General features: G+C 35.5%; 1 protein-coding gene across 6 annotated transcripts in view; it reads right to left on the bottom strand.

The window, feature by feature from the left end:
• Positions 1–16,451, bottom strand: part of LOC111044208 (Down syndrome cell adhesion molecule-like protein Dscam2) — a 327,413-nt gene that overhangs the window by 262,544 nt on the left and 48,418 nt on the right. For all 6 annotated transcript variants that reach the window (XR_005570601.1, XR_005570602.1, XM_039422275.1 and 3 more), the window contains exon 2: positions 7,040–7,094. Coding sequence is in view for 4 of the 6 variants with exons in the window: in XM_039422275.1 (XP_039278209.1) it covers positions 7,040–7,079 (40 nt within the window). In the remaining 2 variants the exon portion in view is untranslated. The remainder of the gene's footprint in view (positions 1–7,039; positions 7,095–16,451) is intronic.

Genomic DNA, 16,451 nt, shown 5'->3' with positions numbered 1-16,451 from the left:
TATATGTTATTAGCCTAATGGCTTTGCTAGTGTAGCATCCAAAGTGGAGGCAAGGCAATCTGCTAGAATAGCAACGACATATTGGATTTCTGGGAAAATATGGATTATTGACGCTTATGTTATAATTGGGAGGTTTATGATTGAGCCTATGTCGTTGCATCATGTAGGTTGGGTGTGTGTTGTGAGGTGGGGGGAGTGTTAGCTAGAGGAATACCGTGTGATCAAAAGTGCCAAGTGGTGAAGTAAATTGCATTGCTCAAGATGAGTGAGAGAGAGAGAGATTGATTGATTGAATGATTGATTAGCTGCCTTTATTGAAAACCTAGGAGGGCGAATTTAGGGCGCAGCCGGCCCTCTCTTACACTTAACCCTCCAATACAATTATGAGTAAAACTAAAACACTGTACAACAAAGGTTATAAGATATGAAAGTAATAAAAAACTTCCAAATAGCGAATGAAAGAAAGAAAAAACAAAATTTCTTTCTAATTTGAATCAGTGAAAAGAATACAATCAGAAAAAAGAGGAAAGTGAAAAGTGAAAACGGAAGAAATGTCAGTTCAAAATCCATAGATCATTTCGATAGAAGTAGAAAAGAAGAAAGAGAGGAATAAATTAAAGAAGGAAGAAAGGACACACATACACACACACACACACACACACACACACACACACACACACACACACACACACCAACACACATGTTAATATTCAGTGAACATTCCAGCCGAGTCCACCACCTCCACCTCTGATCCACCGCAAGACAGCCGCGCCGAACCGACGATGTCCCTCAACAAGCCTTAGCTCAGCAGGCAGAGAATTTCACAAACTACAGGCTGTCACAAGGAACAACTTGTTGTACATAACAGTCGTATTTGTTGGGACAGCCAGTAGATAGGGAGAGAGAAGAGAGAGAGAATAGATTAGAGTTCTTCATCCATGTATGTGTTACATTATGAAAGAGAGGGAGAGGTAGTGAGTGACTTGAGTAACAATACTAGAGAGATTGAGTGATTTGAAGTTAAAGGTGTCTCGTGGTGAGCGTTTGGTGAGGTATTTCCTCATTAATGGTGAGAGTGTGAGAGTAATAGAGCAGTAGGAATGAAAGAGTGAGATAAAGAAAAGAGTGAGTGAATGAGTAATTGCCAGGTCAGAAGAGAAAGATGCGTAGAAAGCGAGTGAAGAATAGTGTTGATGATTGTGAAAAGTGGAAGAAAGTGAAGGGGAAAAAGGTCAAAGAGGATGAGAAAGATGGTGAGGGAAATGTTTCACTTATCAGAGAAAGAAAAAGAGATGCTAAGAGAGAGATAGAGATTGAGGAAGAGTAAGTAAGAAGAAACAAGAGGTGAATAAGTGAATAAGAGAAATATAAAATAAGAATTGAGACATGAGACAAAAATAGTGATTGTTTGGAAGAGAAAATGAAAAGAAAAAAGTGAGTGAAAACTACTTTGGATAAGAAAATAAGAATGAGAGAGTAAGAGTTAGAGAGATAGAATGAGAACAAGTGTAATAAAATAAAATAGAAAGTAAGAGGCAGTGGGGCTGAAAATAGATAAAGAGAAGAGAATGAGAGAGTTTATCAGTTAGAGAAGGGGATGACTGTTCGGGGTATTACCATATTGAGTCGACACTGACATAACATGAGCTCTAGATAACGCGGTATTGGAGTGAAATTATTGAAAACTTGGCTCTAGGCGACTTGACAAAATATTGACGGTAATTGATGGAATTCAATAATCGAGTCTCATTATCTCTCATGTCTGATTATCATCCTTTTACCGTGACTGATTATTATGTGGATAGTGCCGTAAAGTTGTTTTCGGGAATTTGAACTTGATGAATACACTGAGATTTGAGATTATTGATATCGGCCTAGAGAAATAGAGATCAGCCTATTGAAAGAGAGGAATATTGTGTGAGAATAGGCAGGAGAAATATAAGAAAAAGAACTCAAATAATGTTCAGCAACATTTTCTTTGTTCACCAAACTAGTGAAATCAGACAGTTTTATCAGTACTAACCATAGATACGATGAATGTTCTATCTAAGGTTGATAGTGTGAAGATCTATAATTTATTGATGAAAGTTAATATCCACCAATAAATCAAAAAATTCTTCTCAGATCAAGCCTATCACTCTATGATATTATTGTATAATAATAATATCGAGTGACCTGGATGGCTCAGGTCTTGTGTCAGAGTTTTCAGGTCGCACCTGATCATATAATATAGCTGTATAATATTATATCACTGGACTAATATTCATATTAGCTCTAGATAACGCGGTATCATCAGCCTAGCTTTATCGGTGCTGATAGTAGGGAAGCAATAGGCTAGGCCTGTTATAAGTCTAGCAAGTATATATCTTAAATACACGTGAAAAGGTAGAACATGTAATAATCAATTACCAGAGCAAGTAACTCTTATACCAGTATCCACACGACAAAATCTCAAAGTTCATGACGGTTATTGTTTTCCAGTAGAAAAATTACTCGTATTAAATCAATGCTGAAAGCTGAAATATCGCTCTTATCATTGGATTTTGAATTAAAGATTTCAAATTGAATCCCACTCTGTTCTCATCACTCTCAAACGGTGCTTAGTAGGAGCCATGAATTGTACGAAGTTTTATTTTCATTTCGGGGGAGAATTGGAATGAAATTCCATTGTGAAATATCTTTCAGTCCTTCTCTGTGAGGCGAACCAATGATTTAGTTCACAATGAAATTCGAGGAATTGACGCGGGGCTACGATTTTCATTAGTTGACGATTGCAGATAAATTATAATCCAGAATGATTGTGGGGTGAGAACGAACTGGAAGGGTTTGCAATTGTGGAAATGTTCTGTGTTGGCGCGGTAGGCTACCCGGTTTCAGTTCGTTTTCCTGGGTGAGATACAGTTGGCACTGTATTACTATCGAGTTCAACCCCCAGTTTTTCTCCTATTGAAGGGTTTGTATTGCTGCTCCTTTTCCGTTACATCGCTGCTAAAATATTTACTGATATTTTTATCAGTTGTCGTTTTTTTCTGTTGGAAGAAGGCTGAATACATTTTCCTGCTTACAGCTCCAGCCCACTCACGCAGCCAATACGAAGATTATAATAATTCATCGAGACGTGTATTCCAATTAATATTTGCAAAATAAGATTGGAAACTTGTCATCAACACTGACTACACGACCAGGGAGATATGAAACATAATATACTTATTATATAATATTTTATTATGTTACTAAAAAAATATAAATTGATATATTTTCTCTTAAAATGCTACTTTACTTTCTGTCAAAGAAATTTATTATACAAAAATATCACGTCATAGTAGATCTTGTACTTACTTCCAATCAACCAACGGACTAAATAAGCAGCTCATTTCTTCAAAAGTGACTCATTTACTGTCAAAGATATTACTAAGGTTTTTTGAATAACTTAGAATATAGTTTTGTCGTTGTATCAACTAGCAAATTAGAGAATACAAAAACGTTTACTGTTGTAATGTTACTTCTCCCAACGTCAAAAAATAACAAATACGAGGTCATGACTATCATGTGAGTGCAGTTTTTATATAAAGTTCACAATAAGGAACAGAGATGATGCGAGAGGTGAAGGGGGATTACCATCTCAGTCTACATGATTTGATACTCTCCAAGAAAGTTCAATTGCATGTATGCTTTTTCTCATGAAATTTCAAAATGTATGCTTTCCTTTGTGTGAACTTCAGTAGTGAGTTTTTGTGTGCTGATGGATGATGCTTTGTACATGTACAACAATTCATCCTCATCCTCATCCTTATTGGAGCAATCAGTCGAAAAATGACCATAGTTGGGTCCATGTTATGATGACAGTGGAGAAATATAGGAGAACAGCGTTGCCGATTCCCTGCATAGTCACTGTACTCGATAGAAGATCTGATACCGGTCCAAAAAATTGGGAAATTATATTTTTCAATAATTCAACAATAAATTTTTCATAACTGTGATCAAATATATTTTGTTAATTAATAATATTTCCACAATTTTATAAACGATCTGGCAACGTCACGAATCTAGAAAAGGATAGCGATCTATAAGGATAGCGACAAAAGTAGCCTATAAACAATCTGCTTTTCGAATGATAGAGAAAGAAGAAGTATTAAATGAATACTGCCATTAAAACGGAAACCTGACTAGAGTGCAAGGCCAATATGACATAATATCAAAGTTTATTGTAATTCACTTCAATTATTTCATCATCTTTATAAGCTTCCCATTAAATCAATACCAGAAGTTGGAAAAAATCACCACAGAAACATGTTTTTCATCGGTAAGCTGTCTTGACTAATTAAAATTAACGTTCAATTTATTCTACAAGATCAGATATTAAGAACAAAATTATGTGAGATATTTCACTTTGAAAACCCGACTGTACTTGAAACTCAATTTAAAAATTGAGTACCGTAACTGAGCAATATTGTGAAGGTGGTTTTGAAAAATCAAGTTGTGCTTTAATCAAAATTCCTTCCCAAAACCTTTCTTTCAATGATTCTCTTACACTCTTCTCCACTTCATTAAGATTTACCTACCCAATCGTGTTTCTTGCTGGAATCATAGTGGCAACATAATTCCAGATAGTCATGAAGAGTAATCTTGTGTGCAAAGCTTCCAACAATATTCATATCATCGACAAACAATGATTATGAACGATTCAGATATTGGAATCGTTCGAAGGTATGTAGTGGCACATGGTAGACGGCTTCAAAGAAGGCTTCGGAATACTTGTAATCGCACTAAACAAGAGCGCTTATCTCTCTTAATTGCTGGCGGATTTCAACGAGGCGTTGTGCAGGCTTTGCTTGTCTGTTCCATCTTGGAACATTGTGCGCGCACTAATCCTTCTGTGTAATCCTTTGTGCACGGCGCTCGAAATCCTTTGTAGCGTCCTGATAGCGGTAAGCCTGGCCGCTCTACAAACTTGCTTTCAAACGTGTTACTAATTAATTTCGTTGATAATCATTCGCAGATCCTGCCAACTAATTATTATCCGCAATTTGGAATTGATTTCCAGCCCGAGTTCAACATTCTCAGCTGGTGCTCTGATTACTGTAAGCCGTCATCGAAATTATCAACACGTGAGATTCACTTTAAACCTATTATGGTAGTCTCCATGAACAATAACAATATCCATATCGTTCAACTAGTGGTGAATCATTAAAGTGGAAAGTGAAATTCAAAAAAAAAAAAAACGAAAGTTGTATTTTACTTATTCAATAATAAATTGTCAAAGAATATGAATTGAGTTTCATGACTGGTCCAAACTTTCAACTTTATCATACCATTGTCATTTGAACTGAAACTCAATTTTCTTCAAAAAGAGGATATATTAGGAATAATGTGATTGTGATTCAAGGCTTGGAAATTAGAATCCAAATCTAGAATCGCAATTGCAATATCCTAAGCGGAAAAATAATTGATAATATATGATTTCATCGGAGAGAGTCATGATGTGAGAGCCAGTTAATGATCATGAAACTCTGAAGAACACTCTGAATTCATATAATATCGAACGTCACCAAACATTTAAATACATAGATAATGTTTCGAAAAATCCTCAACGATTATTCGAAACTCTTCCTCAACAAGCCTCAATATGACCTTTAAAATCAAATATAATCCAACAAATCCCGTCGAAAATCAATATTTAGGTGAACATTACTGTAGATAAATTCATAAATATTACATTTTAATAATCTATCTCTCGAAAAAGGAACAAAATCACGTTCACAACTCACTGGTCAGGTCACTTCTCATGACAATTTTGAACTTCTATCACTTTGAATTCTGGTTGAACATGAGAAAGAATATTCTTGAAAACGAGTTAATATTGGTTAACAATTTGATATTGGCCATGGAGCCTGTTTTGGATTTTTTGTTTGTGTTGTTTTGTATGTTGATTTATTTTGTTTTGTGTTGATTTGAATAGAATTATTGATTGATTGGCTAGGAATAAGTAAGTTACTCATCATTAAGTAAGTTACATCGTTCATTGAACGACTATCAACATTACTGCAGCATCAATCAGTATTCCACTATAGTAAGATTCACTTAAGACTGTATGCATTCCTTCTAGATAGCATAATGATGTTAACGATAAGTGAATCTTGCTAATTCATTGTGATGACTATAATTTTTTATTCACACTTTTCGCTGACTAAACATTGTCTTAACATTTCATTTGCTGAAGATTTGGAAGCAATAAAGTTCAATTATCTCTAACAGAAATTAAAAATCATTTCTGTTAACTGATTATCTCATTCATGATATCCATGGAAGTGAATTGACCTTGGATATTTATCCTTGAGACAGCGGAAGCAATATATTTCAATTAAACAGAGCGGAGCCAACTCGGTCGCGGCAATAAAGTGCAAAGTATGTATATAAAGTGGCGTTTATGAGGAGGGCGGGCCAGAGCGGCAAGCAAGTTGCAAAGTTGAGACCTGAGTCAGTAAGCGAAGCCGCAGTTTTTACAGCCCTAATCCTGGCGTATCGAACAATGCCGCACCATTGCAGGTACGGCAGAGCGAGCGAGACCGCTTCCTTAATTAAACTTTCCAGAAACTTCCGTCTCTCTTCGCCCGCGGCCCTCCTATCGTTTTTTCTAATAAGATTTCATTCGCTGTGATATTATTAAGTCAGCAAACGTGTAATCGTCTTTAAAATGCAAACACTGCTGATGACACTGCTACTGGCGAAAGGGGAAAAGTATTTTGCTCTTAATTACGACGTCGAGCTCTTGACTCGGTGGACTTTTAAAAAGTTGAACGAGTGGATTTCAAATCGAGTATTGTTACTAGATCAACAAGTTCTTATTTTTCAAACATGAAGTGTTCATTTTTGTTTCGAAATAGATTTTTCGCAATAATTGCCACAAAAAGCTGAAAGAGGAATATCAACTCGAGAAAAATCTCTATTTTGAAAGCATGAAGTATCACCATTTGAAATTTATAGAACCAGTTAAAGCCTAGTGGTGACTAAACATATTAAGTGAATGTTGAGGACTCACCATGACTATGTGCGATCACTGCAAGTAGTAGAGTCAGCATTTGTATTCTATGAGCCTGTAAAATAAGAAGAATCGTTATCGGTCAATTTGAATAATCCACTTGAATATCAATACAGTGTTAGGTTAGTGAAGGATCGAGGGAGATATTACTTCTAATGATGTATTAAAAGAAACAGGAAGGAAAGAGATGAAAAGAAAAAATAGATTAAAATAATAATATATATTTTTCCGATATTCAAATACTTGTGAAGTTTTCACTCAGAAAATGAACGAGGTATAACAAATTGTGTTGAATACTTCTCTAGTTAATTCTATTCACTTAAAGACCATTCTAAAAAATTCACAAACAAAATTGCTGTAGCTTATCTCAAACCATGTGCATTAATATTCCTTGGTATCAGTTACTCAACAATCCCTGCTCAACTAATCTTTATCGGAAACTGTGTGGAACAATAATTGTTAACATTGTTATAGAACTTAACCCTGCATTACACGCGGCTGATCTGAGAGATCAGAAAGGGATATTTTGCGTTGCAAAATTTATCGGAGTGGCAACACTGACCTCAGCATTCCATTACCTTTCTAGCTATGATTGAGGAGTGAGTCAGTCCAGTTGTTATTGTTGTACACCATATTGAAGTCTGCCTATACACCTTTTGATCTGTGCGATCACCGCGTGATCTCAAGAAGCCATGTGTGTAAGGATCCACTATTTATTTATTTAAGGTTAGCAAAAAAAAAAAAAATACAAGAATCGGAAAAGAAAAAACAGGCTATTGCCTAAAACTTCTTCAATTTCCTAATTTAGTTTTAAATTGTCCAAATATTATAGGTCACTATGATTGGAACATTCTCGTATGAGATGCCAGAGTGATTGTACTGAGGATACTTTTTTACTTTTCGACTTGATGACTTTTTGACAATATATACTCACAAAACATAATCATTGAATCATCTTCTATCAATCCAAGACCTCCAATATACCTTATCTGTCAAGAAATGAGAGAAAGTGATGATTTTAGAAGGAGTGATCTGTCAGATCACCGCGTGTAACATACGATAGAAACGGGCCAAGTAAGAGATACCCAAGTAAGCAAAATGTAAGTCCTTGATAACTGATGCTTCAAGATTATTCACTGAACGATGATGAATACGGATTATACACGTGGGAACATGTTCCAGAGCCTTGTTAAGGAAGATGATAGATGTGCTTGACAATAATGCAACTTATACATACATGTTTGTGTCTCTACATGAATACACATCAGTCGTTAGAATACACACTAATCATGATATTCACTTCTAACAGTCAGCATCAGTTGAATTAAAAGCATTGCTGCTATTCATAAGGAATGCTGACAGTTTAGTGAGTCAATATCACTGAAGCAGTGTTAGGGGTGATTTTTTAGTTCCGTTACCCAGTTATTAGTTAAGTGTATAAGAGGAAGATTTAGTTGTAATATTTATATTTGAAAAATTCTTAACACATTCATTAATTCATTCGCTTAATGATCATGATTTTTTTAGAACTACAAACAGGATTTCAACAAAACTTGTATTATAGCTTCTTTATAGGATCTAGGTGCTCCACTATATTGCCAAATCATTTGGCAATATTTCAACTTCAAGGGTGATTGAAAGTTCGTCTTGTAGCATGTTTATTTTTCTTCTTTCAGTCTCATAATTATTTTATTTTGTGATGAAACTATAATCTAGGGATAGTCTTTTTTCAATTGCTGCGGTTGGGATTCGCATCAGAATTACAAACATGACCTGAGTTCTGTCACTCTATTAAGCTGCATCCACACCAAAGTTATTAGGGAAATGTTAATAATGCAACTCATACATAAGTACATGCTTTTTCTCCATGCATTACGGAGCTTGTTAAACACATATGTTTATCATGTGTATGATAAGTTATGTTCAATCTAATAGAATCTATAAGGATTAAGTTAATTAAATTCTGTTAATAACTTTGGTGTAAACCCAGCTTTAGGTTGACAGTAAGTTAAGGATCTTATTCAAGATTGTTATTGGAAAATACTTTTGAAAAATAATTTTACTGGAAATTTCTGAAATCAGATAGCTATCGCCGGGACTATAAATTTTATCTCACACAAAAAGCAATGAAGTGATTGGCTTTCATAAATTAATCTAACCTTTCAAGCGAGCATTGTTTGTGTAAAGCAATTGCTTCAACAATTTCAATGAAATTTGGCCAAAATTTAACCTGGGGATTCTTAATTAAAACCGGCAACTAAATTAAATGTATCTTAACTAGTGATGAGGCACTTTTTCCATGCATCAATCACAAGTTTTGCAGAAATTTTATATCAACCTTGATCAATCAGTCCCAAACATTGATTGCTTCACAAAAATAAATAGAATGTGGCTTTCAATAAAACTGGAGGAAATACATAACCTTTTGTTTATGCTCACTTCAAACTGACATCATTCCATACGAGATGCATTAATGCTTTCCATTCGAACAATGTTGACAGGATTATGTGAATCTTACTATAATCATCTGTTTACATTAGAGCAGATGACGATATTTAGGGTGATTTCACCAAATTCACGTTAACGCTCCGCTTAGTAATCTCCAGTTAACACTAACTGATGAGTTTATCGAAAGATTAAGAATTTTGATTTCACCTGATTCATTTAAAACTATTTATGACATATTGGCTTTCTTATCTCAGCAGTTATATCGTTTTAAGTAGCTCATATCGTTTGGGTGGCACGTTAGAGTAAGTGATAACGGTTTAATAATCAAGAGAAACTGAGCTCGAATCTTAACCACGGGCAAAAAGTTTTGAATTACAGCACAATCACATAGATATGGCCACCCCGTCTTTCGGAGGAGCCGATAAACCGTCGGTCCCGACTACCTTAAAAGTAGTCGTCATCTCTCATCATCATCCCTCGCACAAGTATATGAACTTATGTGGGCATCACCTTCAGTATTATTAAGTGGATACTTTGACATCTTATTCCTTTTCTTCTTCTTTTTCTTCTTCTTCCTTTCCTTTTTGTTGGAATTGATACATAAAATTCGCTTTGGTGCTTGCAGTTAACTGGTTTCCTAACGATTATGTGAGCAATTTGAAGCTTGTCAGGGACTACAACAATATTATTCTTTCTCTGGTGAGCGCGAATCGGTAGATTAGAAAACAAGTAGTTGGGGGCGTTGGGGTCTCAAAAGACAATTCGGAGAGAATTGTGATGCTGTCTTATCATCGAGAACGGGAGCGAAATTGAAGGTGTTTTTGTAAGAGGGCAAGACGAGATGTGTGAGCTAGGAGGTGGGAGGCAGTTCATCAGTAGCCGTGGGGGTGTTAACGAGACTTGCCCTGCTCTGCCAGTCCAGTAGCAATGGCCCTTCGATGATTAATGGTGGGATGTCGTTTTGAGCTCAACTAGATCAGCAGCCAACTCTCTCTCATCATCAGCTCCTTCACGGCGAGAGTACTCCGGCAGACAACTCCAGAATCGACCTGTTAACAATGATTGATAGTTCACCCACTATCTCAGTCTTACACTTCACCGCTCACACTTGCACTCACTCTCCTCTCACTCTCTCTCTCTCTCTAACTCACAACTCCAATTGACTCATTTGTTATGAGATCGTATATAGAGCAGCACTGTCGTCATGTGCTGCTGCTTCACTGGCAGCCGGCGCCCAAACTCTGATCATAATTCTTGGTTTAGTCCGGGAAACAGTGAATAGGAGCTGAGGTCTTTGTCATGGTTGACAACAATTTAACCGTTCGCCCATCCATTTAGATGAGTACGCAGTTTCTACAAGAAGTCTGAGGATCATTCGTGATTCAGAGTGATTAGATCAACTTCCAAGATAATCATACATGGTTTGATATTGATATTGATATATCCTTATAATTAAGAGGATATTGGGTTGCAAAAGCTGTTACAAAAACTTTCATTTAAGAAATACTTCTCATCTGATTTTTTTAACTCCCGTTGGACGGGTGACCACTTGAAAAGCCGACTCGCCAGAATATCAGTCATGGGTTGGAAATAATTTGCTGGTGGTTAGGAACCCACCAAAAGCTGTAGTTACATTCATCTCTTCATATCTAAATCAATCATGTTTCCTATCTCAAACACACAAGTTTGGAGCTCCAGCCGGATTTGTCCTCAGAAAAAACAGCTATAGTAAATCCACCTCAATATGTTAGCATTGGTTGAATTGAGAGTTGAATGTTATAAGGATTGTTATATTATTCATAAAGAATGCTGACAGTTCAAAATAATGTTATAATACATGAGAACATCTTGGGGGCGCAAATATTATTCATTTATGGCTACTGAGCTCTGAATAACAGTTACAACCGAACATTTAAGGAATGTCTTCACATTTTCCAAGACTGAGAGGAACAATACCGATAGCAGATCAAATGCCTCTAATGAAGGAGTGGAAGGCAGTCTTTGTTGAACATTGCGTTGATATTGATTGGGAATAGAATGGAGTAGGCAGAACCTGATGAAGAGCTAATGTTGTTTGTCGAGGGCGAAACAAGAAGAAGAAGAACAACGCTAATTCTGAATGGTGGGAGTTAGGGCGGTTTTTTGGCTCTACTGCCAAAAGTAGCTGCATGCACCAGCGGAATGCTGACTAATAAACTTGCAGCTGTAGTCACTGGGGTGAGATTCACTTCAAACTGTCAGCATCCCTCATTGATAGCATCATTGCTTCCCATTCATCCAATGCTGACAGTACAAAGTGAATTTCACACTCTCCGCCGTTCTGCTTTCCTCCCTGGAGGATTCACAACCAACTGAAGCAGTGTCCATATTTCACATTTGTCCCAAAAATTTCACACAAAAAACCTTAATCAACTGAACAGAAAAACGCAGAATTTGGCCGTATTTCTAGACATTTTCTACTTCATATACCAAGCTCCATACGATGAAGTGATGGTTCGTTTTTGGCTCGCAATATGGATTTCTACGAGACTATTGGTCCGATACACTTTATAGAGGAAGTTTTTGAAAACACAAATTTAAATTGTCAACCACTTTTCTCTATAATTTCTTTTATACGACTGCGCATTCTTGAAAAAAATGTAAAACATCGTATTTGGACGCTGGCATTTTAAAAATCATTAGTCATTGTGAAAATCTATTGTTTATCATTGATTTGACTACGCATATCATGACAAATATTTGTCTTTACTTATTTTCTTGACAAATCTCATATAAAACACGGGACATAGTTTCATCCCACCATATATTCTCAGTTATACAGTCAATTACACCTGAGACCAGTCAATTGTAACCGAATCATATTGGGTGACCAGCCAATCCTATCAAGAATTCCTAATAAATTCAATAATAGGCATCACCGTTCCCTTCAAATACCTGCATGATAGGGTCACAGATAACAGGTCAACATCCTTCCGAAAATCATGATTTCTTCGCATGAACACGCAAGCTACCGCGCTACCACCATAACATCAACAGTTATTCTTGATTGATGAAAAGAAACTCCTGAATAAGTGATGAATAAATGAAATTGAGATAACAGTGAGACCTTAGTGATATATTGGAAGTATGAATTGAAGGTTAAACTGATAAAACTCCAAAGAAGAAATAACATTTTAATGATAACTCTTCAAAATTATTGTGGAATGATCCGTGGCTTAGTTCTGTAATGATCAATAATTTCCCATCGCACGAAGATGTGAAATAATTTTGCGCAATGACTCCAGCAGCCATCATCAGATGCCATTATAGAGCCAGAATGCTGATATGTACATTCCTCTAATTAGCCTGTCCAATATCGCATATCATATCACATTTGTGCTTTGTGTGCACAAATTACTTGCTGCTAGCCGAAAGCTTATTTGATTGATTTGTGGGCTTACTAAGCTCCCTGAGTATACGCTCAAGGTTCAATGTTACATCATTCATGCAAACTGCAATGATAGGATAACACCATGATTACTGGAAGCTTTCTACTGCGGTCGGTATTTGTGTCATTATCAGCTATTTAAGGTGAAGTTATTGAGGAGAGGAGTAAAAGTGCAGCTCACACTATTTACAGTGCTCATGTTAAGATATGCGATTGTTAGGCCTCATCAATCGATGATTATATTGTGTGGCTCTTCATGTTTCTAATTCAGTTATCATTGGAATCTCATACAATCATTTGGGTGATCTATATATACAGGGTGATTCATAATTATGGTAAAATATTTTTAAACGTGATAGTAGAGGTAAAAATAAGAAAAAAAGTTCATATAAACATATATCCATAAACGCTTCATTAGCGAGCTATACAGAGTGGAAGAACTGATAACTCATAAGTTGTAGCTAATTGCAAATAAAATATTCGGTTTTTTATGAAAAGTTTTTTTTTTATATGAAAGTAGCACATCTGAATGACATTAAACTTATACCAAAAGACTAGTTGATTATGCCATTAAGCCTGGGAGGAAGCTCAAACAGAAGTAGATGATCTCCTATGATTCCTGCCCAAATGTTTACTGAAAACTGATGTTGTGGAAGATTAGGATTGATGGCATGAGGATTCTCAGCCGCCCAAATATGTTGGTTGTGGACGTTAACGATAGCTGTTCTTGTAGAGAGTGCCTCGTCGGTAAATAAAACGGTTGTTAAAAAGTTTGGGTAAACAAGTTTTACTAAAAACCATCGGCAAATACCAGCACAGTCTCGTGGCAATAGAGTATGAACTTTCTGGAGGTGGTATGGATGTAATTGTTGCTATTTTAGTATCCTTCAAATAATGGATTGATTCACATTAAACTGCACTGACAATTCTTTTGTGCTCTTCTCTGGTTGTTCATAAATTTCATTAAGAACTTGTTCTTCTAACTCAACAGTCATAGTAGATCGGGGTCTGCCTGCATAAATGTGCTCTTTGGATATCAAAGGATCTGTTTCAGACAGACGTTGATGAATAGTGGCAAAAAACCTTGAACTTGGACATACTCGGTTAGGAAAGTTCTCTTGATACAAATGTCTTGCTTCAGTACTATTACAGTTATGTCCCATTCCATACATGTCAGCTAATTCGGAGTATGAATAATGTCTAAGATTACCTGCCATTTTTCAAAAGTTAACACTCAACAAAAAAGCAAAGAGAAATGGTTACTAATAACTGGTTGATAGATTAAAAAAAAAACACAGCGCGGTTACAGTAGGCCTAACTTACAGTTTGTTTTTTTCTGTTCAACAGTGAGCTAAAATATCTCTCAAAATAATTTTCAGCTGATAATTTCTTTTAAATATTTTCTTATTTAAAACATAATAAATCAGCTGTTTTGGAACAGCTGTTATCAAAATCCATGTTTTATTTGCAATCAGCTACAACCTATGAGTTATAAGTTCTCTCCTCGTAAAACAGCAAATTTTTGTGGTGTAATGTACTACATAAGAATACATTTCATTCAACTTTTATTCAAATTTAGTTAACACAGCTTACATAATTCTTTTCAAAATAAAATTCTCTACAATTTTTAGTGCGAAAAATTATTTGTTTACTGGTCATTAAAGAAAGTTATTGGGCATCAAACGTAGAAGTCTGTGTTTCTCTACTTGGATTTTTTGCATATTTTAACTTTTTTCTCAAAAACTACTCACACTACAGCTTCCAGACTAGTTTTTCTAATTTTTCAGATATTTTCCCATATGAATCCAGCATAAGTTTTTCAAAAAAAACTAGTATAAAAAAAATGGTTACTAGTATTTCAAAAAAAACTGAATACAATTCAGCATCTGTGTATTTCACCAGAGGAACTGAATTCCGGGAAAAATCCTTTACCCTGTATAGCTCGCTAATGAAGCGTTTATGGATATATGTTTATATGAACTTTTTTTCTTATTTTTACCTCTACTATCACGTATTAAAATAGTTCACCATAATTATGAATCACTCTGTATAGAAGCGAAATGGCACTGACTCACTCACTGCGCCCTTTAGAGGCGCACTAAGAACAGATTTGGAAAAATTTCCAAAGATACGCCCAACATCTGCGTTTTTTCAGTAGTCCAGTCAATATAAACATAAAAAAGGGGGTGTGCTTGCAATTTATATTGTAGTTCTGATTTTTTAATATATTATTTGGGTACATAAGAGAAGTCCAGAACCAATATTTCTTCATGCAAAATTTTCTTGTGCTAGATACAGGATGGCCCAAAAACCTCGTATTTTCGGCTAATTTTCCAGTTTTCAGCTATTTCAGCCGAATCTCGTGATCGGAAAAGAAATTTGCTCATGCTTTTTTCTAGAATATGGAATTCTGAATAAAATGAGATCATTCGAAACTCTCTATCTCCAATGAGTACTGAGTTATGATTTTTCAAAAATGAGTGAAATTTGAAGAGAAAATCAATTTTTGATGAATTTTAGATTTTGATCAACAGTATCTTCCGATTGTTACCATTTAGATGTATTATGCAAAATCCCTCTAGGCCTATTTTTGTGCTCTACAATCAGAGATCAGGTAGAGCGCTCTATCTCATATAGATTTCCAGGTACACGTGACAACAATGCTCCTTATATTGTGAAAAACACCTAATTTTCAGCTTCAACCATCATCACCAACTACATAGTCTTCACATTGGTATTTCGCACAATGACATAAGTTCATAAGATTATGTTCTATGAGAATCACCCGTTAGATGCACTTCATTTCAGTATTTCCTAGTGGAGAGGCACGCTTAAGGACACTTCAAGGTTCAAAATCTCAAACACTATTATAACTTCTGATACAATGCTCAGATTTCATATTACTACATTTCATTCTTCTCGGCTCGTCAAGGTTGTCCAAAATCATGCATCATAAGTCAAATTCGGTCGAAAAGTGGAAAATTTATTGTTGAGTATACTAAAGCCCATATTCCAATACACAAAAAATGGCCAATTTCTATATTCAAAGCTATGTATTTCGGTAACCCCTTACTATAAAAATCATTTCTCGATCTTGAAATGTAAAATATAATTTCCTTTTTCACATGCTTTGAACGATTTATGGAAAAATAGTTTCGTAGAGTGAGATTTGATTGTTGGAAAAAACCCGGAAATTGTAGATATTTTCATCATATTAACGGTTTTGGCAGTACTATGATAGGGAAAAGTTATTCAAGAGTGATTTTAGACAACTGAGCTCGTAGAGGTTGAATTTATCTACAATTTGGAATCAATCGAGAGTTTTTATGATGTATAAGACTCGTTTTAGAAACTCTTGATCAACAGTAAAATCACGGAAAAAATGTAAAAATTGAAATCGCCATTTTTGAAATCTTCTGTAACTTTCGAAGGGTATTGAAATTTGAAGTATTATTTGTTGGAGTGAGTAGAGGGGGACAATTTTCACATCCTCACTAGATTTGGAAATTTTATCAGAAGTATTTCAAAAGACATGCA

Source organism: Nilaparvata lugens, chromosome 2 (assembly GCF_014356525.2).
Source record: "Nilaparvata lugens isolate BPH chromosome 2, ASM1435652v1, whole genome shotgun sequence".
NCBI lineage: Eukaryota > Metazoa > Arthropoda > Insecta > Hemiptera > Delphacidae > Nilaparvata > Nilaparvata lugens.
The sequence above is the reverse complement of the archived record's forward strand: the minus strand, read 5'-3'. Positions and strand labels throughout refer to the sequence as shown.